This window comes from Microcaecilia unicolor, chromosome 13 (assembly GCF_901765095.1).
Source record: "Microcaecilia unicolor chromosome 13, aMicUni1.1, whole genome shotgun sequence".
Lineage (NCBI taxonomy): Eukaryota > Metazoa > Chordata > Amphibia > Gymnophiona > Siphonopidae > Microcaecilia > Microcaecilia unicolor.
This window is the reverse complement of record NC_044043.1, coordinates 95,101,039-95,125,777: the sequence shown is the minus strand read 5'-3', so window position 1 is coordinate 95,125,777 and position 24,739 is coordinate 95,101,039. Positions and strand designations below refer to the sequence as shown.

General features: G+C 47.7%; 1 protein-coding gene across 1 annotated transcript in view; it reads left to right on the top strand.

Moving 5' to 3' along the window:
* Nucleotides 1-2,695: 2,695 nt before the first annotated feature.
* The window catches only part of LOC115482426, a 28,480-nt gene continuing 6,436 nt past the window's right edge, over nt 2,696-24,739 (top strand). Inside the window, exons 1-4 of the mRNA XM_030222173.1 lie at nt 2,696-2,833; nt 9,175-9,340; nt 12,519-13,101; nt 19,624-19,715. Coding sequence (XP_030078033.1) covers nt 9,181-9,340; nt 12,519-13,101; nt 19,624-19,715 — 835 coding nt within the window. The 5' untranslated portion in view covers nt 2,696-2,833; nt 9,175-9,180. The remainder of the gene's footprint in view (nt 2,834-9,174; nt 9,341-12,518; nt 13,102-19,623; nt 19,716-24,739) is intronic.

The window sequence follows — 24,739 nt, the reverse complement described above, 5'->3', positions numbered from 1 at the left end:
CGCTCATTTTAAGGAAACTGAGCATACGCGCAGTGTCGCACATGCTCAGTTTCACTAGAATGAGCGTGCATGGTGCAACTGAAAAGAGCAGGGCAAGCAATGCGGCGAGACCAGCGCAGGACAAATGCTTCAGCTGGCGGGAGTTGGGGACCCCTGCCAGCCAAACTAGGGGCCCCAGAGCCAATTTGGGGGGGCCCAGGCCCCCATGGCCCCCTGTAGCTACACCACTGCACCCACAGAACTGGATGTAATGTTTACCTAAAAGCAGAGGGACAGTGAAGATGATCCTCTGCTTTGATAGGGTTATGGATTCAGGTACAGCAAAGGCAGTAGCAGCAGCGCAAGGGTCTCTCTCTCTGACACGTACAAACAGACAAATGCATATGCACACATATATACACACATACATGTACACAAATACACATAACACAGAAATATATATATATACACACACACACACACAATGCATAACATATGCATAAAAAATACATACACATGCATGTACACAAATACACATAACACACGCATACAAAAAAATAAACATACACACCCACACCATACATAGCACATGCACAAAAAATACACACACATGAATAAACACATAACACACACATACAGAAATACTCACCACGCATAACACATGTACATACAAATACACACAGAGATACATGCACACAAATACACATAACACACACAGAAATATATACACACACCATGCATAACACATGCACACACACACACACACATGAATATACACATAACACACACAAACACATAACACACATACTGAAATACACATACACCATGCATAACACATGCACACACAAATACACACACACACACATATACTCATAACACACCCACACACTACGCATATGTACACACAAATACACACACATGTATATACACAAATACACATTACACACACAGAAATACATACCACATATAACATACACATGCGTGTACACAAATACACATAACACACACACATAGGTGCTAGCATTTCAAAATGATTGGGGTGGCAAGCCAATACAAATTGCCCCTCCCCGGACACAGTGAAGGAGTTTGCTCAACATCATGCCAGCAGTCAAATGTGGGTGTTGGTAGCGTGATGCTGTGGGGCTGCTTTGCTTCCTCAACGTGTCATTATGGAAGGAATCATGAAGTCTGCACCGTACCAGACAATTCTTAAGGAGAATGTCCAGTCCTGTGTCCGTGAGCTGGACCTGAAGCATAACTGGGACATGCAGCGAGACAATGAAGGCAAGACTACCAGGAGAAACAACATCACCTTTTTGGACTGGCCTAGTCAAAGACTTGACTTGAACCCAGAAGAGATGCTACGGCAGGACCTGAAACGAGCAGTTCATGTACAAAACCTGGAACTATCGGGGTGCTCAGCACACAGTCACTGCTGACACCCACAGAGCTGGCTCCTCTGCACACACATAACATGTACATGAACACACACACACACACACACACACACACACACACACACACACACACAGAGCCTCATGAGATTTAGCCCCCACCAGCTCTCAGATGTCCTTTCCCCACTATTCCCTGTATCATGACAGATAGCCATAGATTCCAGCTGCCAGAGACTGGTTCTATGTCACAGTTGTAGTCCAGATGTTTTTAATATAAAAGTTGAACATTTCTTATTAGGGATATAGAAATACAGAATATGATGGGATGATACAAACTGCCTCTTTCCTTCCTACTGTAGTATCACGGACCCTCTCTGGCTTTATCTGCACAACATCCCTGGTGCTCTGGATCCCTGCTCTGAACTGAAGCACAGGGAGAGAAAGTGACTCCCTCAGGATCACAGAGAGTCAGTGAGTGACTGAGAAACAGGGAGAGACAGCTCTTGTGAGCTCTGATTCTGTTTTCTGCCAGCACAACCATTCACACTTGGGAGTATTTTGCATGGCCATGGCTGCACAGGAGTGCGAGGGAGCGGGTGCAGAAGATTGTTCCCTGTTCATTGTCTCCCCTGAGGTGACCGTGGTGCAGTGGGCGAGGTGGGGGTGCTAGAGGGGTGTCGCACAGGGCACTGTTCTGACCTGGGTATGTCACTGACACTCTAGAACCAGGGGACATAAGATGAAGCTAGAATGTGGTAGATTTAAAACAAACAGGAGAAAGTTTTTCTTTACTCAGCGCGTAGTTAGACTCTGGAATTCGTTGCCAGAAAATGTAGTGACAGCAGTTGGCCTTGCTGAGTTTGAAGGGGGTTTGGACAGATTCCTGAAGGAAAAGTCCATTGAACATTATTAATTTAAATTTTTGTTTTGTTTTGGGGGTTTTGCCAGGTTCTTGAGGCCTGGATTGGCCACTGTCGGAGACAGGATGCTGGGCTTGATGGACCCTTGGTCTTTTCCCAGTATGGCGGTACTTATGTACTTATGTAGACCTGTCTAACAGTCAGTGTCGACTCCAGAGCAGTCTCTGATGGGCTAGAAGAGTCCCTGATGAATCAGGGAACCTTTTCAACCTCAGCAGACTTCCAGGCTCAGGGATGTGTTCTCAAATGATCAGTTCAGTTTATGCTTACCCATCTATACTTGAGTTTCCTTAAAATGGTGCAACTGGGAAGAGAGGGGTGGCAGGGTCAGGTTAGAAGTTGCTGATTCTTTAAAACTAAGAAAAACAAAACGAGAAGTGTGCATTGGAAGTGAAAGCTGGCAGGCCCCCCTCACCAGCATCAGGCATCCGCTTTCAGACGGTGCAGCTTCCAGACACTTCCTAAGACTTTGCTCGCCTGCTCTCCACAGCACAGAGAACTGAGAAAGCATAGCGGACAGCTCAGCCACACTCCGTACAGGTAAGGGACTCTCCAATTCAGCAGCCGGGCATGTCCAAGCTCACCTGAAATTCACACCCTGCACGCAGGCACCTCAGGGATGGAGTCAGGAGTCTAATGCACCAGAAGGGTGGGGGGGGGGGGGGGGGGGGGGGGACGACGACAACATACATTTGTACATTTGGCTGTGTAGTTTTAGTTCTTTTTCCAGTGTTAAACATGTTATACTATAAAAGACAGGACAGTCGTTGCATTATAGAAATACTGAGGTACATAGCACAGATAAGCAATGAATGTCATGGCTTTGCTCTTCCCATTGGATCCATTCTTGCTTTCACTGTGTGTTAGCAAGAGAACGAAAGATTGTTTCCTATTACTGTGGAATATCTCAGAGGGAAGTCTCAGGAGCGTATAGCATAAGGAAATATTTCAACACAGCAATTGAACCCCTCAGGAGAGGTGGTGAACCTATAGGTAGCATTCAAGAAAGCCCGGGCTAAGCACAGAAGTGAGGGGAAAGCCAGTGTCTGTGAAACTGGTCAGACTGGGTGGGTGTTGCTGTTCTCAGCTGCCCGTCAGGTTCTGGGCTCCTGTAAGCTCTTAGCTCCAGTTGGGAAGCTTTGGGACACCTGCAGAGGCCAGAAGCCCACCCTGTGGCCCATGCAGGGCATGATAACATCTGGCAGGTATCCACTGAAAGGGACCAGAAACCGAAGAAACAAATGAGTAATTTTCGGAAACTTTACCTCTGTTGTGTTTATGTTTCTGTTTACAAGAAGGATTTAAACACCCAACGTGTTTACATTAATATTACATTTTGTTTCTATTTATATTTACATGTTTGTTGATGTGTTGATATTGATATTTACTTTATTTATGACATTTATATCCCACTTTATCCCAAACAAGTTTGAGTTCAATGTGGCTTACAAAAAACAGTATAGGATGCATAACAAAGATTAATGCATAAGAAAATAATTTGTTGTAAGAATCCAGTTTTACAATACAGCAGGGCTTTTTTGAGGGGGTACTTGGGGGTACTGAGTACCGGCAGCTGTTCCATTGTCTGCTAAAATTGAGCCATGGTCCCCAAGTTTTAATGAAAGAGCTCAGGCTCTACACACCAACTCTGCCTTGTTATAGATTCTGTGACTGATTGCAGGGGACCTGGCTACTGTGGGGTGGGTCCCTCAGTTATCATCCCATCCCTGAAGGGTGGCCTGGCATTTGAGTACCAGCACCTTTTTTGCTAGAAAAAAGCACACTGTTCTTTAGGATTCCAGAATCTTGCTATTCTTTGGGGTTCTACATGGAATGTTGCTACTCTGAGATTCTGCATGGAATCTTGTCCCTCTTTAGGATTCCAGAACCTTGCTATTCTTTGGGGCTCTACATGGAATGTTGCTACTCTGAGATTCTGCATGGAATCTTGTCACTCTTTAGGATTCCAGAACCTTGCAATTCTTTGGGGCTCTACATGGAATGTTGCTACTCTGAGATTCTGCATGAAATCTTGTCACTCTTTAGGATTCCAGAACCTTGCAATTCTTTGGGGTTCTACGTGGAATGTTGCTGCTGTTTGAGATTCTGCGTGGAATCTTGTAACTCTTTAGAAGGGCTTTTTTGAGGGGGTACTTGGGGGGTACCGGCACCTTTTCCATGCTCTGCTAAAATTGATCCATGGACCCTAAGTTTTAATGAAAGAGCTCAGGTCCTACACACCAATTCTGCCTTGTCATAGATTCTGTGACTGGTTGCAGGGGGCCCTGGCTATTGTGGGGTGGGTCCCTCAGTGATCACCCCACCCTTGAAGGGTGGCCTAGCATTTGATTACCGGCACCTTTTTTGCTAGAAAAGACGCACTGCAATACAGTATCATAAACGTACTGGGATAGCTATGGATATTTAACATTTAGAAAATCCATTATGAATGAGAAAATGTACATGAAGCAAAGATAACGTTAATGGTAAATAGAGTAATAACCAATTCAGGTAATAATTAGTTGTTTGAGATGTGGTTGTTCTTTGTGAGGGTTTTTTGAATAGGAACAATTTGAGGATTTTGTGGACTCTAGTCTATTTCAGTATTATTGCCTTTCTTGTCAGTTCAATGCTTGTGGAGAGAGATCCTCACTTTGTGTTAACCCAGTGGGGCCATGGGGGCCTGGGCCCCCGTAGATTTGGCCCTGGACCCCCCTGCCGATGACCATCTCGACCCCCCCTCCCGCCGCCAACCCGCTGTCACCTACCTTTGCTGGCGGGGGACCCCAACCCCCGCGGAACGGAACGAAGGAAGAAGAGGACCTCGGCTGGCGGGGGTTGGGGTCCCCCACCAGCAAAGGTAGGTGACAGTGACAGTGGCAGAGGGTTGGCGGCGGAAGGGGGGGTCAAGAGGGTCGTCGGCAGGGGGTCAAAGTTGTTGTTGGTGGTGGTGGTTGCGGTGGTGGCGGGGGGGGGGTCGGCAATGGCGGGGAGGGGTCGGCAGCGCAGGGGGGGGGCTAAAATGTGCCCCCTCACCTCGGGTTCTGGACCCCTCTCTCGCCAAAGTCTGGCTACACCGCTGAGTCCTGTTCCCAAACCACTTTGTTTGATACAGTCATAGGCATCAAAATTTGTTTTGGTTTTGGTCTGCAGTTTCCAGAGCAGGGAGACCCATGTCTGTTGTGCAGTGCTGTGTAATCCCCTGGTGCTTCATACTATTGAAATAATAGCAGCGATCAGCAAATCAAGGTCAGGGTCAGTTCCCAAAAGGTACTGGGGGACGTCAGACCTTGCAGTCTCCAGATACTCCGACTCCACGTGTGATTGCCAGAACGGCCTGTTGATAGGAATTACAGGTAGTTCCCTGAGAGCTCTACAAATTGCCCGAAATTCTATAGACGAGTAATCAGCAGAGGATCACGTTTTGATCACGTGATGCCTATCTTAAAATCCCTTCATTGGTTGCCTGTAAAATTCCGGTTATCTTTCCCCAATACTCAGCGCCACTCTACGACATTACCAACCATCACGCTCTCTCCGGTCCTTGCAATAACAATGGCATGAGGTCTTTTAAGCACATTTAGAGGTTCTTTTACTAAGGTGCGCTGAAAAATGGCTTGCGGTAATGTAGGCGTGGGTTCTGGGCATGCGCCGATCCATTTTTTCAGCGCGCCTGTAAAAAAAGGCCTTTTAAAAAATTTTTGCCGAAAATGGACGTGCGGCAAAATCAAAATTGCCACGCATCCATTTTGGGCCTGCGACCTTACCGTCAGCCATTGACCTAGCGATAAAGACTCACGCGGTAACCGGGCATTAATGACCTATGCGCATCAAATGCCACTTTGTGCGCGTATCGGATGCACGCCAAAAATTAAATTACCACAAGAGCCATGCGGTAGCCGGGCGGTAACTCCATTTTGGCGCACGTTGGGCTCTTGTAGATGCTTACGCAGCTTAGTAAAAGGGCCCCTTACCTAGAAGAATATAGGTCTTCTATATTCTATGTTAAAGGCCCCAAGTTGTGGAATGCATTGCCCAGGGAACAGTGGCATAGCGAGGGCGGGGCGGGGCGGTCCTCCCCGGGTGCACGCTGCTGGAGGGTGCAGAGAGCAGCCGTGCGCCTGTCGGCTTCGCTGGTTCCCTGCTCCCTCTGCCCCAGAACAGGTTACTTCCTTCCTGTTCCGGGGCAGAGATAGCAGGGAGCCAGTGGAGCCAACAGGCATGCGGCTGCTCTCTGCACCCTCCAGCAGCCAAGAATGCACCCGGGGGGGGGGGGGGGTGCGCAGCGGCGATCCGTCCTGGGTGGCAGCCGACCTAGGATCGCCACTGCCAGGGAACTTTATCGTGTGCAAGAAATTACTCAGTTTAAGAAAGATTTAAAGACCCACATGTTTAGTTGTTCATATAGATCCTCAGACGAATGATAAAGTTTCATTTTAATAGGGATTGATGGTTTGTTTTTATTTTCACAGCCTTGTGTAAGTTTCTATTAGTTATTACCATGTCTGTTTTTGTTTTTGTAATTAATTATTTTTGTTAATTTGGATTTTATTATGTATTTGTTTTATAGTAACATACATATAGTAACATAGTAGATGACGACAGAGAAAGACCTGCACGGTCCATCCAGTCTGCCCAACAAGATAAACTCATATGTGCTACTTTTTGTGTATACCTTACCTTGATTTGTATCTGTCATTTTCAGGGCACAGACCGTACAAGTCTGCCCAGCACTAGCCCCGCCTCCCCCCACCGGCTCTGCCACCCAATCTCCGCTAAGCTTCGGTTTTATGTTCCCTGCTTTGGATTGTTGAGATATAGTGGGCTATAAATTAAAGTTTTTTTATTATTATTATTATTATTATTATCAGCTTCAAGAACAGTCAAATGTTTCTCATAGGTTAACTGTATCCAGTGCATGTGAAAAATGAAGCTGCTTATAGGGCACATTTGACATTTTGTCCTTTCCTGATCACCAAGAGGGTCCAAGAAAGAGAAACAACATAAGAGCTAGTCCTAAATTTCTCTACAACTGTCAAAAAAAAAAAAAAAGAGTATTTCAAATGCACTGACCATGGCCACATCCTGCAGACAGAAGTAGAAGTCACTGTGGGGCTCATTTTCAAAGCACTTAGACTTAGCTCCTATGTAACTTTGTAAGTCTAAGTGCTTTGAAAATACTACTCCATAGGAAAGAGGATGTCCGGATAGGAAGACCCTGGCCCCTCCCGAGAGTCAGTACCTGAGCACATGGAGTCAGAGAGTGCTGGAGATACCATTTGACCTTTGGCCTCCACGGCTGCAAAGTCCAGGCTGGACTGCACCTTAACAAGCATTTCTGGATATGACTAGAATGAAAAGAAACTTTGCTGCACGGGATATATAACAAAAAATTGTAGCACATTTTTCCAGTCCTCAGGTTTGAACCACAGCCCAGAGCCAAAAAAACGCAGTCCAAGAAAGGACCATAAGCCTCACACAATGAGGCCCCCAGGGTCACACAGAGACTCAGTGATTGAGGCACAGGGAGAGAAAGTGACTCCCCCAGGGGTCACACGGACAGTCAGTGACTGCAGAACAAGGAGAGAAAGTGACTCCCCCAGGGTCACAGAGAGTCAATGACTGAGGCACAGGGAGAGAAAGTGACTCCCCCAGGGTCACAGAAAGTCAGTGAATGAGGCACAAGGAGAGAAAGTGACTCCCCCAGGGTCACAGAAAGTCAGTGACTGAGGCACAAGGAGAGAAAGTGACTCCCCCAGGGACACAGAAAGAGTCAGTGACTGAGGCACAAGGAGAGAAAGTGACTCCTCCAGGGTCACAGAAAGAGTCAGTGACTGAGGCACAATGAGAGAAAGTGACTCCCCCAGGGTCACAGAAAGTCAGTGACTGAGGCACAAGGAGAGAAAGTGACTCCCCCAGGGTCACAGAAAGAGTCAGTGACTGAGGCACAGGGAGAGAAAATGACTCCCCCAGGGTCACACACAGAGTCAGTGACTGAGGCACAGGGAGAGAAAGTGACTCCCCCAGGGTCACAGAGAGTTAGTGACTGAGGCACAGGGAGAGAAAATGACTCCCCCAGGGTCACAGAAAGTCAGTGACTGAGGCACAAGGAGAGAAAGTGACTCCCCCAGGGTCACAGAGAGTTAGTGACTGAGGCACAGGGAGAGAAAGTGACTCCCCCAGGGTCACAGAAAGTCAGTGACTGAGGCACAAGGAGAGAAAGTGACTCCCCCAGGGTCACAGAAAGTCAGTGACTGAGGCACAAGGAGAGAAAGTGACTCCCCCAGGGTCACAGAGAATTAGTGACTGAGGCACAGGGAGAGAAAATGACTCCCCCAGGGTCACAGAGAGTTAGTGACTGAGGCACAGGGAGAGAAAGTGACTCCCCCAGGGTCACAGAAAGTCAGTGACTGAGGCACAAGGAGAGAAAGTGACTCCCCCAGGGTCACAGAGAGTCAGTGACTGAGGCACAGGGAGAGAAAGTGACTCCCCAGGGTCACAGAAAGTCAGTGACTGAGGCACAAGGAGAGAAAGTGACTCCCCCAGGGTCACAGAAAGTCAGTGACTGAGGCGCAGGGAGAGAAATGACTTTCCCAGGACTATAAAGATAGCTTCTAGCACAGGAATATTTGGAACCCTGCTTTTCAGACTGCTGGGGGTCCCACTTCACGCCAGTGCTCTCCCGTTAAACCCAACTCATTTAGGCTGCAAATCCGAATGTGGCGAATACTCCAGCCCAGTCTTTTTCTTTTGCAGCAGAGGAAGGTAACCCTGGGGCTCTGAGTTCTCAGATGCATCAGTGCTTCTGGCTAATTCTAATCTTTCTCTGGTAACAACTTCCAGGATTATCACTAGACCTTGTGCTCTGGTTGCATTTACAGGGGAAGATGGAGGTCGGAGCCTGGTTGGCTGCTGTTGCCCTGCTAGTGATTCTGGGCACCGCTGCCCCTCAAAATGCGTGCTCTACCCAGAAAGGTCAAGATGGGTACGCTGGAGTCCCAGGTCGCGACGGGAGACCAGGACAGAAAGGTGACAGAGGAGATACAGGTAAGGGTTTATGGAATGTGAGTCCAGGTAGATGTACAGATGTTTAACCTCTGTTCATTTCAGCAGGATGCTGAAAGGTCAAAGAAACAGGTATTGTCTCAGAATCAGAGTCCATGAGTTTCACTCTCTCCTTAGGAAGGTGTCAAGGGTGGACCTGTTACAAGTTGTTCAAATACCTTTGTGTAAAGGTTCAGAGTGAAAATAACGCAAACTGAGGGGTCCTTTTACAAAGGCGCACTGAAAAATGGCTTGCAGTAGTGTAGGCGCGGGGTTTGGGCGCACGCCAGTCCATTTTTTAGCGCACCTGTAATAAAAGGCCTCTTTTTTTGCCAAAAATGGACGTGCAGCAAAATCAAAATTGCCGCACGTCCATTTTGGGTCTGAGACATTACCGCCAGCCATTGACCTGCGGTAATGATCTACGCACGTCACATGCCACTTGGCGTGTGTCCGTTACGCACGTCTGAAAATAAAAAAATATTTTTCAGACGTGCGCCAAAATGAAATTACCGTAAGAGCCAGACGGTAGTGGGGCAGGAACTCCATTTTGGCACACGTTGGTCGCGCATAGACGCTTACGCGGCTTAGAAAAAGGGCCCCTGAATCATTATTCCATTATTTATTTATTTATTAGGATTTATTTACTGCCTTATTGAAGAAATATACTCAAGGCGGTGTAATTTTCACAACTACTAATATTCCCTTGGTCTTTCTCGTGGAATTTCTGAAGTCCACTGCAGTGCCCCCTAGGGTGCCCGGTTGGTGTCCTGGCATGTCAGGGGGACCAGCGCACTACAAATGCTGGCTCCTCCCACGTCCAAATGGCTCGCATTTGGACGTTTTTGACATGGACGTCTTTGGTTTCGAAAATCGCCGAAAGTCAGAAACGTCCCTGTCTAGGGACGTCCAAATCTAGGGACATCCAAATTTAAGGATTTGGATGTCTCTGACTGTATTTTCAAAACAAAGATTATCAATAGAAATCAAACAAAATAAAACATGGAAAAGAAAATAAGATGATACCTTTTTTATTGGACATAACTTAATACATTTCTTGATTAGCTTTCGAAGGTTGCCCTTCTTCCTCAGATCGGAAATAAGCAAATGTGCTAGCTGACAGTGTATATAAGTGAAAACATTCAAGCATTACTATGACAGTAAAATAGATACTATTGGAGATTCTACATGGAATGTTGCTACTGTTGGAGATTCTACGTGGAATGTTGCTACTATTGGAGATTCTACATGGAATGTTGCTATTCCACTAGCAACATTCCTGCGCAGGCTTCTGTTTCTGTGAGTCTGACGTCCTGCACGTACGTGCAGGACGTCAGACTCACAGAAGCAGAAGCCTGCGCGGCCACATTGGTGATCTACAAGGGCCGACTTCTACATGGAATGTTGCTAGTGGATCACCCCACCCCTCACCTACCCACCCCCATCCTCCCACCCTGTCAGACTGTCATAGTAATGCTTGAATGTTTTCACTTATATACACTGTCAGCTAGCACATTTGCTTATTTCCGATCTGACGAAGAAGGGCAACCTTCGAAAGCTAATCAAGAAATGTATTAAGTTATGTCCAATAAAAAAGGTATCATCTTACTTTCTTTTCCATGTTTTATTTTGTTTGATTTCTATAGATTCTACATGGAATGTTGCTATTCCACTAGCAACATTCCATGTAGAAGTCGGCCCTTGTAGATCACCAATGTGGCCGCGCAGGCATGTTGCTAGTGGAATAGCAACATTCCATGTAGAATCTCCAATAGTATCTATTTTACTGTCATAGTAATGCTTGAATGTTTTCACTTATATACACTGTCAGCTAGCACATTTGCTTATTTCCGATCTGAGGAAGAAGGGCAACCTTCGAAAGCTAATCAAGAAATGTATTAAGTTATGTCCAATAAAAAAGGTATCATCTTATTTTCTTTTCCATGTTTTATTTTGTTTGATTTCTATTGATAACCTTTAAGAGTGGACTAACACGGCTACCACACTCCTCTACTCAAAACAAAGATGGATGTCCATCTTTTTTCGAAAATACAGGTTTCCCCGCCCCTGGATTTCGCCGTTTTGCAAGGACATCCAAATCGCAACTTGGACGTTTCTTTCGAAAATGCCCCTCAGTGTCAACACAATACATAATAAAACATTTTAATAGACAGCACAGGATTAAGCAAAGATGGACCACGTAGACAGATAAGAAAGAAAGAGGACTTAGAAACTAAGGGACCCTTTTACCAAGCTGCGGCAAAAGGGGGCTGGCGTTGGCATCTGCCCTCTCGGCGGCCCTGGATTTATGTACCACCATTATGGAGTGTATATACATACTTTACTATAGGGGGGGGAGGGATTTGATCTGAAGCTTGTGTTTATCAAAATAGTTTTGTTCATCTGTCTGCCTGCTTTGTTTCTGATCAATCTCTTATCCATCATCACAAGATCACCTTTCTCAGCTCATTTGGAACTTTCGTATTTTCAAACTGCTCTTCTATCTATGTTTTATTTTGTATTGTGTTGACATTGTAATGTAGTATTTTATGCCACACTTTGTATTGCTAGTCATGTATTTTACACCATCATTTAACAGCCCTTAAGTGTATGTGAGTTCTTCAATGTAGGTGGGTACCTTGAGTCAGGGCCACTGAGGGGGGGGGGGGCAAGAAGGGCAAAATTCCCTGGGCCCAGGCCCCCAAGAAGGGCCCATCGCCGGGGTCTCTCTCTCCTGCTCCAGACGGGACCTGGGTGATCACGTCCCAACAGGAGCAGGAGAGAGAAAACACCGGCACCAGGCCCCCTCCCTTGGAGGCTGGACTTTGGGCCTCTGATTTGGCTGGTGAGGGACCCCCCCCAGGCCATGACAGCAGAAGAGGTCTTCCTCCACCACTGCTCTTCTTCACTCTTCCGCCTTGCCTGCCAAGTGGCAACTTTTCTCCTCAGGCCGTGCACGCTTGGTTTTAACTGACGTGAGAGAAAAAAGCAGCCGCAGGAGCAGGCCAGGAGGTAGTTGCAGTTGTGGCGGGCGGCAGCGGTGATCCTGGAGGGGCGTCTCAGTCTCTTGGAGGCCCTGCCTTGAGTTTGAAAATAGCGCTGGGATTCAGTGGGCTAAAGTTCTACCATTTCCTACAGGAGAAAAGTTACATTAACACCTGCCTGTGTCTGTCTTTTTCAGGTTTGCCTGGTAGAAGGACAGGAGTGCAGGGCACGAAGGGTGACCCTGGGGACCCTGGACCCTTAGGTGAACCAGGTATGCTTGGCTACAAGGGACCTGTTGGCCCTCTAGGGCCCCCAGGAGAGCCAGGGCAAAAAGGACAGAAGGGGACCGTAGCGGATATCAGCAATCAGAACCGCCCTGCGTTCTCCGCCATGATTGATCCTGCTGCCATAGTTAAGATCGACAATAACGTGCTTCTGTTCAGCAAAATCATCACCAACGAGGAATCCTCTTACTATCCTAACAGCGGCAAGTTCCGCTGTCGAGTGCCCGGATATTACTATTTCACCTTCCACGTCATCTCCAATGGTAACCTCTGCTTGTATATCGTGAAGGAGCACAAAGGGAACGCTGAGAAGCTCGTGGCTTTCTGCGACTTCAACATGCAGTCACATCCTCAGGTTAACTCTGGGGGCACTGTGCTGAAATTGGAGGCCAGCAACATGGTCTGGATAGAAACCAACGCCAACAACAATCTATACGACCGGTCCGATGCCAACAGCGTCTTCAGCGGCTTTCTGCTCTTCCCCGAGAAGGCTTAGCTCAGATTGTGCGCCAGGGCACCCCACCCTCACAGCACTGCTAAACTCCCCCTCCCGCCTGCTGGCCATAATGTTGACACCTTCAGTACAAATTTTCCATGCTAGCTCATGAAAGAGTTGCTACCATATAACATAATCTGAAGTGACTGTTCCCGTTCTGATGAATAATTTGCCTTTAATTTTCTGCACAACCAAATTGATTATGGATGGTTTGAACAAAAGGTTGGACTCTGCCGACCTTAGATTTTCTGTCTGCTATCAGAAGGCGTCTCTGCTCAAGGACTTTTTTTAGGTTTTGCTTTACCAGCCTTGCCTTTTAAAACTGATCAGAGAGACCCCCACCCGCTCAGGCTGTGTGGCTGGAGGCCTGCCTTGAGTCTCCTGGTTAATGAGTGTGTTGTAGAGGTGAAACACTCGGCTGCCGGGGATGGATGGAAGGAAGGCAGTGGCTGGCTAGAAGCAACCAGAGGGTAGGTTAGGCAAGAGAATCCCTCTGGTTCTTCTGATTAAGCAAGGGATTGACATCTGGGATGGGTATGATGAGGGTCTTAAAAAACTGAGGGGAAGCAAGGGATTTTAATAACATCGATTATAATGCACCAATATAAATCCAAAGAATCAAATTACTGTGCTGGTTAACATAACCCCTATACGTGCTTTCAATAGATTGCTTCCTTGTTCCATCCTACTTCAGGTGGGAAGAAGGGGCAGATTTTGTTTGTTCAAGAAAGTAATTTGTAGAGCACCTAAAATCTGAAACTTGTCGATGCTGGATAAGTCAAGATGTGTAACGACAATCACTCTTATTCCAGAAATGCCAAGTTACCCGGCTCCAGGCTGGAGATTTAGGGACAGCGCTGGATTTCTGACCACCCCCGTCCTGGTGCATTATGGGAGTTGCAGCACTGATTTCAATAGGCAGGATCAGGCACTACAAATCCCACAGTGCTTTGGGATATAAATTCAAAACCAAGACTGACTCAGAAACTCCGAGCTGGAACTGGGTAACTTGGCGTCTCTGTTACTCCATCAAAAGAGAAACAGAGAAAATAATGGCAGATGAAGACCATATGGCCTATCCAGTCCTCCCCATCCACACTGCCTACAATCCCTTCCTCTCTCATCCATAATACTGACCTGGTAGCTCCCAGACGTACCTATGGAAAGCAGGGACTTAGCCAGACAACAGATTTTGGGTGGGCCTAGGGAAGAAGTGGGTGGGCACCAATTGTTCTCCCCCTCCCCCAACCACCACCCAAAAAATATCTCAGCTGGTGGGAAAACGCTTCTTTCCACCTTGGCAGTCTGCAGCAGGCATGCGCTGAAAACTGAGCATGCGCAGGTGCCATATCATGGAGAGTAGCGTTTTCTTTACCATCAGGGGGAAGTCTTCAGCTGGCCGAGCTTGGGATCCCACCAGCTACCACTAAATGTGTGCTACTGTTGGGTGGGCCTGAGCCCTAAGTGGGTGGGCCCCGGCCCACCCAGGCCCACCTGTGGCTACGCCACTGATGGAAAGACTCCGCCTCTGCGTTTCTTATTCACTTTACTGTAGAACAGTTGCATATGGCCCTGATTCCAAGGTGGAAAACAGAAAGATCAGTAGTAGATGTTTATAGTCTGAAGGTACATGCGAGCCGGTTGCTATAAGTAAGGTCGTTCCTCATTTGGAGGATTACGACCCGTACTGGGTTTTATTTCAAGATTCAGGTGATCGACATCAATTGTTGGAATATACGACCTTTTTACAAGCATCCTACAATACAGTTTATTCAATAGCCCCCTGACGCAGCCCTGCTGGGCGAAACACGGCCTGTGTCGGGCAATATTCTTGCATGCAATACCACTATTAAAGCCTATATGTATCCACTACTGATCTGCTTTTCTGTTTTCCACCTTGGAGTTTGCGGATCGCTTGCCTTGCTGTTTCTTGGAATCTGCTTTTGACTCTGTAGGACTCCTATAAATATGAGTTTTTCAGCTATGAGCCATTTTTATTGTAACTCTTTAAGTGATGACGACCTAGCACGACCTAGCACGTATGAAAACGTTTTAGGCAAAAGGGAAAACCCTCTCCCCCCCCCCCCCCAACTGCTTTTCCTTTTGTCCTGCTAAGATATATTGCTAATTTCCTGCAACAAACTACCCTGCAGCCTATTTTAAAACAATACTGGGAAAAAAAATACAAATTAGTGACCCCCCTCACCCCCCCTGTTCCCAAGTCACATGTTTCTGGTACAAACTTTGTTCCACTATGGATTGGCCTGTGCTGTAGCTGGACGTTTCTTGCAGGTTCATTTGCTGGAAAAGGGCTTAATTCATTTTTTTTCTTTGTAATCCTCTGTTACTGTATAGGTGCAGCAGTGCTAGATTGGAGCATCTATAGGTGAATCCATTTGCAGTTAAATAAACCAAAGTCACTATTCAACTAACCCATGTTTTTGCTGTTTTTCTTTATTTTTATTTAACTTTGGAAGTGATATTACTACTACTACTACTACTATTTAGCATTTCTATAGCGCTACAAGGCGTACGCAGCGCTGCACAAACATAGAAGAAAGACAGTCCCTGCTCAAAGAGCTATGTAATAAAAGTGAGCCAAGTATAGGACAATCAAGCCATTGTGACATCACTGATGAGGTTGGCTCTTATTGGTGGCCTGAGGCATTATGACATCACAATATCACCTCTGGTTACAAGAGACTACTACTACTACTATTTAGCATTTCTATAGCGCTACAAGGCGTACGCAGCGCTGCACAAACATAGAAGAAAGACAGTCCCTGCTCAAAGAGCTTACAATCTAATAGACAAAAAAATAAATAAAGTAAACAAATCAAATCAATTAATGTGAACGGGAAGGAAGAGAGGAGGGTAGGTGGAGGCGAGTGGTTACAAGTGGTTACGAGTCAAAAGCAATGTTAAAGAGGTGGGCTTTCAGTCTAGATTTAAAGGTGGCCAAGGATGGGGCAAGACGTAGGGGCTCAGGAAGTTTATTCCAGGAGTAGGGTGCAGCGAGACAGAAGGCGCGAAGTCTGGAGTTGGCAGTAGTGGAGATACAGAACTTACAGAAGGATTTATCTATGGAGCGGAGTGCACGGGAAGGGGTGTAGGGAAGGATGAGTGTGGAGAGATACTGGGGAGCAGCGAATGATACGGGGATGGGGATGGAGACAGAACCCACGGGGACAGGGACAAACTTTGTCCCTGTGTCATTAAAAGCTTGAGACTAGCCTTAAACAGGCTGCTCCAACTGGATGGAACAGCATCTAAAAAATGCTAGTATCAATATGTAAAAACTTAACACATCTTAGACATCAGAATTCAATGATAAAAACCTACAGAAGCTGGTGTTGGATTTAAGTGAAGCAGTGTTAAATGGCATCATTTGTGTCTTGTCTGCCTCAGGGGCGTAGCCAGACAACAGATTTCGGGTGGGCCTAGGCAAGAAGTAGGTGGGCACCAAGTGTTCTCTTCCCCCCCCCCCCCCCCCCCAAACCTCCTCAAAAAAATATCCCAGCTGGCAGGAAAATGCTTCTTTCCACCTTGGCAGTCTGCAGCAGGCATGAGCTGAAAACGGTGTTTTCATTACCATCAGGGGAAAGTCTTCAGCTGATTGAGCTTAGGATCCCCACCAGCTACCGCTAAATGTGTGCTACTGTTGGGTGGGCCTGAGCCCTAAGTGGGTGGGCTGGAGCCACGCCACTGGTCTGCCTTTGATGTGGCAACAAGAGTCTCACCTGCAGATCAGACTCCTACAATCTGCAATGTCCTTCCATCACCTACCCAGTTGCTCAAGCATCTTACTGTTACTACAACAGAGGATGGAGATGGGGCGGGAACGTGGACATGGACAGAGCCCGTGGGGGATGGGGACAAGCTATTCTCCAGTCTCCACTGCTTAGCTCTGTCTGCTATTTTATAGCTAAGCCAGTTGGGGGAGGTGGTGGTGGTAGTGCTGGCGGGGGGGGGGGGGGGGGGGGGGGGGGGGGCATGGAAGTTATGACACAGAGGTTGTAAGATACACACACAGGACCTGGGAAGATGATTTAAAAGGCAACACATGAAATGTACTGAAACAAATGAGAAAAGAGATCAGGTATAAATAAAGAGTGGAAGTGATAAGACATGGAGGTTGGGAGGCGGGGATAGTGCTGGGCAGACTTATATAGTCTGTGCCAGAGCTGGTGGTGGGAGGCAGGGATAGTGCTGGGCAGACTTATACGGTCTGTGCCAGAGCCGGTGGTTGGGAGGCGGGGCTGGTGGTTGAGAGGCGGGGAATAGTGGTGGGCAGACTTATACAGTCTGTGCCCTGAAGAGCACAGGTACAAATCAAAGTAGGGTATACACAAAAAGCAGCAATATGAGTTGGCTTGTTGGGCAGACTGGATGGACCGTGCAGGTCTTTTTTCTGCCGTCATCTACTATGTTACTATGTAATAGCAAAAACTGAGCTTGAAAAGAATTTGGGCTATGCCTACTACTTTAAACCAACGTTAATCTTTGAGGATTCTCCGCATTGGCTCAGCTTGATCAGGAAATCACCAGGAGGGTTCCGAGAAATAGGGGCCGGATTTAAGATTTGGCTCCCATAGGCAAGTCCAGGCAGCGCACTTGGGGGAGGGAGGGGAGGCAAGGGGAGGCGTTAGACATCCCAAAGATTGGAGAACCAGAAGAGGAGCAGAGGAAGGCCATGGTGAAGCAGCGTCTGCACCTGGCCAGAAAGGAAACAGGAGCAGGCTCTTCTTAGGCCTGGGTATTTGGTGACTTGAAAATGTGGTATCCTAGGCAGTTGCCTACGCCAAATCCAGGCTTGAGGAGAAAGGATTGTGAGAGACACCCGCAGGCAGAGCATGCCACCGAATTCTGGGAAGGCCCCTGCGTAGCACATTGGCCAAGTAATTCCAACACAAACACCATGAGGAATGCTCAAAGCAGCCACATAGGCACAGCAGGGGTTAAATACAGCTGAAGGGTGGGAATAGGAACCCTCTTACCCAGCTTAAGAACTGGAAGGTGCTGTGTTTCTTTTCATCCTTCCCCTCCCTCATATCAGCTGGCAACCTCCAAGACTCAAAGGCTGGCACATGGCACCACAAGCATTGAGATGACAATGAGGGTGAGACACGGCCAATGTGATTACTCTAGAGGAGACAGACGCAAGGGAAGAGAGACTGCAAGAGGCGAGAGACAGGTGGAATAAAAGGGGAGAGGCCACAGCATCAGCAGAAAGGGGGAGAGTTCTCCAGATTAGGGTGGCATCAGGGGAACAGTTGTCAGTCTGAGCAAGGTTCCTCCAAGTCCTTTGTACAGGGTGAAGCTCCACTGAAATTGGAGATCTGCTCTGTTAAACCAGTGCCATTGCTTTAATACACTCCTCCCCTCACAGACTGCTTTCAAAACTCTTTGCTCAGCAGCTGAAGGCCTGGCTGGGGGCCACCAACCCGCCTTTAACCTTGATGACATCCTGGGTCTCCCTGTCTTGGAATTGTTCAAAGCCTGTGCAAAGTGTTAATTCTCTATCAGGCATCTGCACTTGTATTATACAACAGCTGGACTATGTGGAGAGGGGCAAATATATAAGAAGGAGGTGCCTGCTTCAAGCTTATCTTTATAAAATACTAATGTGTAAGTATGACAGGCACACCCACACACACACACACACATGCAGAGACATGTGTACACACACACATGTAAGCAAACACATACATGCACACACACACGCATGCACAGACACATGCACACGTGCCCACAAGAGCACATACACACATGCAGAGACATGTGTACACACACACGTAAGCAAACACACACATGCACACACACATGCATGCAGAGACACATGCACACGCACCCACAAGAGCACATACACACATGCACACACGCACACACTCACACGTAAGCACACACATGCACACACACACGCATGCAGAGACACATGCCCACAAGTGCACACACACACATGCACACACAGATTCGCACGCACACATGTGCACACTTGTGCAGACACATCTGCGCAGTTACACACACAACAGCTTAGAACAGGTGTAAGTGCCCTTGACTACATTTCTGAAAAAAAAACACACATAAATGATAAGATTTTATAATCTGTGCAAGTAATTGTGCAATCCTCCTTCGTGTACACTCACTGGTGCAGTAAGCACCATTGTAGTTATAAAATTGCGCCCAGGAGAAAGAGCCCATTCAATATCACCATTTACCTGCATTCTTTGCACCTTCCTTATGAAATGAACCTCTAGAGGGCAGCAGCTAAGACCCATTTGCTCTACTCACTCTGCCCAGTTACCCCTGATTGCTATTCTAGCTCTAATTACCCTCCCCCTCATTTTGCCCTTACACAGATAACTCCTTGACCTAAGGCAAAAGTTATCTCCTGGTGGTCACCTCTACAAGTGTGACCTCCTGGAAGAGACAGCCCCCTATTCTGCTTTTTCTATTCACTGGGGACTAAACCCAAGCTATTTTGCAATTCCTCTTGCATGGTCTTGCCTCTTTCTCCATAGTATCTCAGAATATGTCAGACCCTACTGCTGCTCCATGCTGGCTCAGCTTGCAGTCTCTTCCTGGGTTCCTTCTGTTGTCACACATTGCACCAGTCAGTTGCCTGTTTTTGGTCCACTATCATTATGGATAGATTAACACAGATGTTTTAAATCCAAAATCTAAAACCTAGTCCCCCACTCTCACTCCCTTTCCTATTTTGGAAGCTCTCTCTTAACTGTTTCTGTTCCCTCATAGAAAAATATAGAAATATGTGTGTCCATCCCCTGATCCCTGATCTCTGCAGTCAAGGGCAGACTGAGGGTGGTCTGGGCACCCCGCCAGACCACTGCCCAACACCCTCCTAATGCCCCTGCTGCTGCAGCTAACGCCCCCACCGCCCCGGTCCTACCTGAGGGGTCCTGGTACTCTGGTGTCCTCTGTGGGGGGGGGGGGGGGGCATGTTCTTTCCTGCCCGCTGTGCTGCTGCTATTCCCCCCCCTGCTGTTTTCAAGATGGTGGCCGAGACTTCCCGCTGTAGTCTCACAGGTCTTGACAGTTTCGCGAGACTTCCGCAGGGATTCTCAGTCACCATTTTTTAAATACGGTGGTGCCGGGAGGGGGGGGTGGAATAGCGGCAGCCCAGTCGACTGGGCAGGAAAGATCATGTTCCCCCCCCCCCCACTGAGGCTACTAGATCACTAGGGGTGCACCGGGCATCCTGGCAGACCCTCTGGGCCTTCCCTGGTTGTCCAAATGGTCAGTCCACCCCTGATCTCTCCAGTCCTGGCAGTGACATGCTCTGTATCCCTGTGTCCATCCCCTGAACCCTCCAGTCCTAGAGGTGACAGGCTCTGTATCCCTGTGTCCATCCCCTGAACCCTCCAGTCCTAGAGGTGACAGGCTCTGTATCCCTGTGCCCATCCCCCAAGTCCTCCAGTCTTAGAGGTAACAAGATGTGTTGTCTTATGTTAACCCCTTGAGTCCTGGATCTGAAAGGCTCTGTATCAGCAGACCAATCCTCAGAGCCTGCGGAATCCCTGAGTTACAGGTACTCGAGTTCTAGTTTGTGAGTTTTCTGTCTTTTGGTTCGGAAAATCGTTTTGGAATAGAAAAGGCGGAAGCTCCTGGCTCTCAGCCAAGCTGTGTTTCATAGACTGATGATTGCCACGCTCCGCTGCCTTTATATTCATAATTATAACTACAGCTGCTTAGCAAAATGTAATCAATTGTCACAATTAGCCCGATTACATTTCCACAACTGTAGTTGTCCCAAAAATTGACCCCCATGCCTGAAACACAGAAGCCTACAAGGGCTGAAGATTGGCTGAACGAATTGAAAAAGACAAAGGTCTAATGAGAGAGCCTGGGAAAAAGAGAGAGGCTTAACGCTAAAAAAGAAAGCTCTGAACATTTCTCCGAATAAGAACTTCAGACCACAGGCAAGAACGGAGCCTGACACAGGGAGCAACTGTACAACCGGATGCTGCGAGTTAGGTGCCTGGTTTCATTGCGCAACAGCATCTGGGCGCCAAGATCCCATTTTAGAACACTAGCGTAAATCGGCATCAACACACCTTGGAGTGCAGGAGTAGCCTAGTGGTTAGTGCAGTGGACTTTGATCCTGGGGAACTGAGTTCGATTCCCACTGCAGCTCCTTGTGACTCTGGGCAAGTCACTAACCCTCCATTGCCCCAGGTACAAATAATACCTGAATATATGTAACCACTTTGAATGTAGTTGCAAAACCTCAGAAAGGCGGTATATCAAGTCCCATTTCCCTTTCCCTATTTGAGATTCTACACGGAATGTTGCTATTCCACTAGGAACATTCCATGTAGAAGCCTGCCCTTGCAGATCAGCAACACATCCATGCAGGCTTCTGTTTCTGTGAGTCTGACGTCCTGCACATATGTGCAGGACGTCAGACTCACAGAAACAGAAGCCTGCGCAGCCGCATGCTGAATATATGTAAACCGCTCTGAATGCAGTTGCAAAACCACAGAAAGGCAGTATGTCAAGTCCCATTCCCTTCCCTATTTCAGATTCTACATGGAATGTTGCTATTCCACTAGAATAGCCGCGAAGGCTTCTGTTTCTGTGAGTCTCACGTCCTGCACATATGTGGAGGACATGAGACTCACAGAAGCAGAAGCCTGCGCAGCCGCATTGCTGATCTGCAAGGGCAGGCTTCTACATGGAATGTTGATAGTGGAGGAGTAGCCTATTTGTTAGTGCAGTGGACTTTGGTCCTGAGGAACTGAGTTTGATTCCAACTTCAGGCACAGGCAGCTCCCTGTGACTCTGGGCAAGTCACTTAACCCTCCATTGCCCCTGGTACAAAATAAGTACCTGAATATATGTAAACCGCTTTGAATGTAGTTGCAAAAAAACCTCAGAAAGGCAGTATATCAAGTCCCATTTCCCTTTCCCTTATGACATCACAATATCAGAAGTGAGCCAAGTATTGGGCAATCAAGCCATTGTGACATCACTGATGAGGTTGGCTCTTATTGGTGGAATGAGTGGAGGAGTAGCCTAGTGGTTAGTGCAGTGGACTTGGTCCTGGGGAACTGAGGAACTGAGTTTGATTCCCACTCAGGCACAGGCAGCTCCCTGTGACTCTGGGCAAGTCACTTAACCCTCCATTGCCCCTGGTACAAAATAAGTACCTGAATATATGTAAACCGCTTTGAATGTAGTTGCAAAAAACCTCAGAAAGGCGGTATATCAAGTCCCATTTCCCTTCCCTACATGAAGCTAGCTGCCATGTCTGCCATGTGAATAGTAGGCGCAAATGCTCCAACTAAATGCAGCATTTTAGCACATCATTTAAAGTCTTCTGTTAGTTGCGTGCATCAGTGGCGTAGCCACAGGTGGGCTTGGGTGGGCCAGGGCCCACCCATTTATGGCTCAGGCCCACCCAACACTAGCACATGTTTAGTGGTAACTGGTGGGAATCCCAGGCTCCGCCAGCTGAAGATTTTCCCCTGATGGTAACAAAAACGCTACTCTCAATGACACCGGCACCTGCGCATGCTCAGTTTTCAGTGCATGCCTGCTGCCAAGGTGGAAAGAAGCATTTTCCCACCAGCTGAGATAATTGGGGGGGGGGGGGAGGGGGTGCCCACCCAATTCTTGCCTAGGCCCAACCAATATTTGTTGTCTGGCTACGCCCCTGGCGTGCATGCTTCTCCCCTGTGAACACCTCCTTGCATTTACGTGATAAATGAGTTGAGCACGTTGTTTATAGAACAGAACGTACACACTCACATACAGAAGTGCTGGTGTTCTTTACAATTAATTGTGCAAATGGTGCTTCCATTTGGTGCTAAAGTTGGAAAATGAGGGTCTTATGCAGTGCATTTTTTCTAGTTTAAAAGGTGCCAGTACTCAAATGCCAGGCCACCCTTCAGGGGTGGGGTGATCACTGAGTGACCCACCCCACAATGTCTGTGCCCCCTGCAATGAGTCACAGAATCTATGACAAGGCAGAATTGGTGTGTAGAGCCTGAGCTCTTTCATTAAAACTTGGGGACCATGGGTCAATTTTAGCAGACAATGAAAAAGGTGCCGGTACTCAGTACCCCCAAGTACCCCCTCAAAAAAAAGTCCTAGGCTTATGTCAAGGAACGAATCAGGTGCTCCTGTAGACTGTGATAACTGTTCTATATACACACTTAGTAGCAGACATAACATAGTAGATGACAGCAGAAAAAGGCCTGCACGGTCCATCTAGTCTGCCCAACAAGATAAACTCATATGTGCTACTTCTTGTGTATACCTGACTTTGATTTGTATCTGCCATTTTCAGGACACAGACCGTAGAAGTCTTGCCCAGAACTAGCCCCACCACCCAAACACCAGCCCCGCCTCCCAATCTCGGCTAAGCTTCTGAGGATCCATTCCTTCTGCACAGGATTCCTTTATATTTATCCCACACATGCTTGAATTCCGCTACCGTTTTCATCTCCACCACCTCCCGCGGGAGGGCATTCCAAGTATCTACCACTCTCTCCGTGAAAAAATACTTCCTGACATTTTACTTGAGTCTGCCCCCCCTTCACTCTCATATCATGTCCTCTCGTTCTACTGCCCTCCCATCTCCGGAAAAGGTTCGTTTGCGGATTAATACCTTTCAAACATTTGAACGTCTGTATCATATCACCCTGTTTCTCCTTTCTTCCAGAATATACATGTTCAGGTCCGCAAGTCTCTCCTCATACGTCTTGTAACGCAAATCCCATACCATTCTCGTAGCTTTTCTTTGCACCACTTCCATTTTTTTTACATCCTTAGCAAGGTACGGCCTCCAGAACTGAACACAACAATGGCGTTCCTAGGGGCGCTGACACTCAGAGCGGATCGCCGATGCGCCCCGCCCCCCCCCCCCCCGTGCAGCGCGACCCCCCCCCCCTCCGGCGTCGTTCGTTTCCATGCTTCCTCTGCCCCGGAACAGGTTACTTCCTGTTCCTGGGCAGAGGGAGCATGGAAACGAATGACAGACCGGCACGCGGCACCCCCCCAGCGGCATGCACCCGGCGGGGAGGGGGTTCTTTCGCCGGGGTGGGGGGTGTCCTTTTGCCGGGGGCGTGCTGCACGGGGGGGGGCGCTGCACCCGGTGGGGCGGGGCACATCGGCAATCCGCCCCGGGTATCAGCGCCCCTAGGGACGCCACTGTTGTGTTCAGTTCTGGTGAATTCATGAAACGGCTTCCCAGTGGAGGTGGTGGAGCCAAGGACTGTACTGGAAATCAAGAAAGCCTGGGACAATTACATAGGGTCTCTGAGAGCAAAGGTTGATATGGTCTTTATCTGTCATCATTTTCTGTATTTTGATGAGTATTATTCTTAGTGGGGTAGTTTTAAAACTGAAAACATTGCATACTTTCCCTTTGAAATTGGGGTGGCCTACATGAGTTACCTGACACACAGGTTAGCTGAGTGTAACCAATTATCCCTTATAAACCACAAGAGAAAAGGCTACTGACCCTGAATTACCAGCACACATCCCCCCCCAAAATGCTGGCTGTGTCTTTTTTGGTAAGGAAGTTGGGGATGAGGAAGAAGTGTTTTCCTGTGTTTGTTAACAGCAGGAGGACATTGCAGACATGAGAAGAAATGGCCACAAATGGGGATC